The 2,500-nt window shown below is 44.6% G+C and overlaps 1 protein-coding gene across 1 annotated transcript in view; it reads right to left on the reverse strand.

The window, feature by feature from the left end:
• Positions 1 to 1,257: 1,257 nt before the first annotated feature.
• LOC138863486 (golgin subfamily A member 6-like protein 22) overlaps positions 1,258 to 2,500 on the reverse strand; it is a 5,342-nt gene continuing 4,099 nt past the window's right edge. Inside the window, exons 4-7 of the mRNA XM_070127637.1 lie at positions 2,380 to 2,500; positions 2,018 to 2,173; positions 1,758 to 1,867; positions 1,258 to 1,339 (exon numbers count right to left, since the gene is read on the reverse strand). The exon at positions 2,380 to 2,500 is cut by the window's right edge and continues 200 nt beyond it. Coding sequence (XP_069983738.1) covers positions 1,258 to 1,339; positions 1,758 to 1,867; positions 2,018 to 2,173; positions 2,380 to 2,500 — 469 coding nt within the window. The remainder of the gene's footprint in view (positions 1,340 to 1,757; positions 1,868 to 2,017; positions 2,174 to 2,379) is intronic.

Genomic DNA, 2,500 nt, shown 5'->3' on the forward strand with positions numbered 1-2,500 from the left:
ATGTATATGTGTGAGCGTATGTACCTGTGCGTTCGTGTGTGTGCGTGCGTGCGTGCGTGTGTGTGTGTTATTGGCTAAGATAGCTTTAGCGACAGCATTTTCGGGTATAGCCGCTATAGTAAATCACGGAGGACGAACTGCCCATAACATGTTCAAGATACCCGTAATATAATATAATGAGCTCAGATCATGCGGAATCAAGAAGAAAACGGAGATGGCGGAGCTACTTTTGTCTACATCTGGGATGGAGTAGTAATGGCTAACAAGAACACTTTTGCTGCTCTTGATGTCACTTTAATAGATATAACAGAGAAAGGTTCGTTCGTTGGTGGTGTACCATTCGTATGCGCCGGTGATTTTAGACAAATCCTTCCTGCCATTCGAGGAGGAGGATATTTCTGGCAGAATTTGGTTAAATTGGAGCTACCTGAGAACGTTAGACCAAAGATAGATGCCACTAACGTTGCATTTGCATATAAGTTGTTGGCTATCGGTTCAACTTTAAGTGGGTACTAAAGGAGTTTGGTGTTCAGGTCGCATCAAGAAAACAGTTGATTGAAAACGTGTACGATGACAATGAAAACACCATAGTGAACAACGTTTACTTCAAAAAGCGGTTAATTATATCACCAACCAACGTTAATGCACATGAAGTGAACGGCATTATTAATGACCAAATTAAAAGTAGAGAAGTGATGTATAGAAGCGAAGATCTACCAGTTGATGAAGAATCTATGTAACGGAATGAAAAGCCCCAATTCACCACTTCACGAGCTTAAACTGAAGGTTGGGTGCGTGATCCTCCTAAGATCTATAACGGTACTAGATTAATCGTTACGAACCTAAGGAAGAATATTATTGTGGGGAATATCTTGAGCGTATGTGACGGCAAAATCTAGCGTATTACAGCCTTTTGAGAGCAATGTCGAAAAAAACCTTTTTCGCTTTTAAATGATAATTATGATGATTTTAACATTAGTTCAGACAATTGCTCATACTAAGTCACACTCTTATCTACAGATACACCAGTACACTTCCAAAGAAAGCAATTTCCAGTTAAACTGAGCTTTGCAATGACTATGAACAAGTCACGGGGGCAGGCATTCGATAGATGTGGATTATTGTTAGATACAGCAGATTGCTCCCATGGACAGTTGTACGTCGCATGTTCACGTGACAAAGTGGGATTCTCTGATTATCTATACTTGAACTACTAAGGAAAGCGGCGAAATAGCCAAGAGTTGTTTCTAGACAAAATCACAAGAGAGGTGAACCTTGAGACAACACCGACAACACCTGACTTCTCTGAAGGAAAGGTGGAGTATAGAAATTACTATTCCTGAAAATGTTTTCAAACCAACAGAAGTAGAGGCAATTAAGATGATTTTACCGGACTATGACACAAGATTCACTGAAGAACGAGAAACTATTAACCATAATTAGAATAAGTGATGAAGACTGTGATGAAGCTCGTATATGTGTATAAATGTATACACAGACACACCCACACACAAATACACAAACACACACATTTGCGATTGTGTGTGTTTTTATACACACAACAAACATACACACACAAATACATACATATATACAAACACACATTCATGATTGTGTACACACGCACACACAAATACACAAACACACATTTGCGATTGTGTGTGTTTTTATACACACAACAAACATACACACACACATACATACATATATACAAACACACATTCACGATTGTGTACACACGCACACACATAAACCACCTCTTGGGCGTCCTTCTCTGGCTCATAGACACCTCTTGGGCGTTCTTCTTGGGCTCATAGATCACCTCTTGGGCGTCCTTCTTGGGCTCATAGACCTCCTCTTGGGCGTCCTTCTTGGGCTCATAGACCTCCTCTTGGGCGTCCTTCTGGGGCTCATAGACCTCCTCTTGGGCGTCCTTCTCGGGCTCATAGACCTCCTCTTGGGCGTCCTTCTGGGGCTCATAGACCTCCTCTTGGGCGTCCTTCTCGGGCTCATAGACCTCCTCTTGGGCGTCCTTCTCGGGCTCATAGACCTCCTCTTGGGCGTCCTTCTGGGGCTCATAAACCACTTCTTGGGCGTCCGTCTCTGGCTCATAGACCTCCTCTTGGGCGTTCTTCTGGGGCTCATAAACCACTTCTCGGGCGTCCGTCTCTGGCTCATAGACACCTCTTGGGCGTTCTTCTTGGGTTCATAAACCACTTCTTGGGCGTCCTTCTGGGGCTCATAAACCACTTCTTGGGCGTCCTTCTCGGGCTCATAAACCACTTCTTGGGCGTCCTTCTGGGGCTCATAGACCTCCTCTTGGGCGTCCTTCTGGGGCTCATAGACCTCCTCTTGGGCGTCCTTCTCGGGCTCATAGACCTCCTCTTGGGCGTCCTTCTCGGGCTCATAGACCTCCTCTTGGGCGTCCTTCTGGGGCTCATAAACCACTTCTTGGGCGTCCGTCTCTGGCTCATAGACCTCCTCTTGGGCGTCCTTCTGG

Source organism: Penaeus vannamei, chromosome 12 (assembly GCF_042767895.1).
Source record: "Penaeus vannamei isolate JL-2024 chromosome 12, ASM4276789v1, whole genome shotgun sequence".
NCBI lineage: Eukaryota > Metazoa > Arthropoda > Malacostraca > Decapoda > Penaeidae > Penaeus > Penaeus vannamei.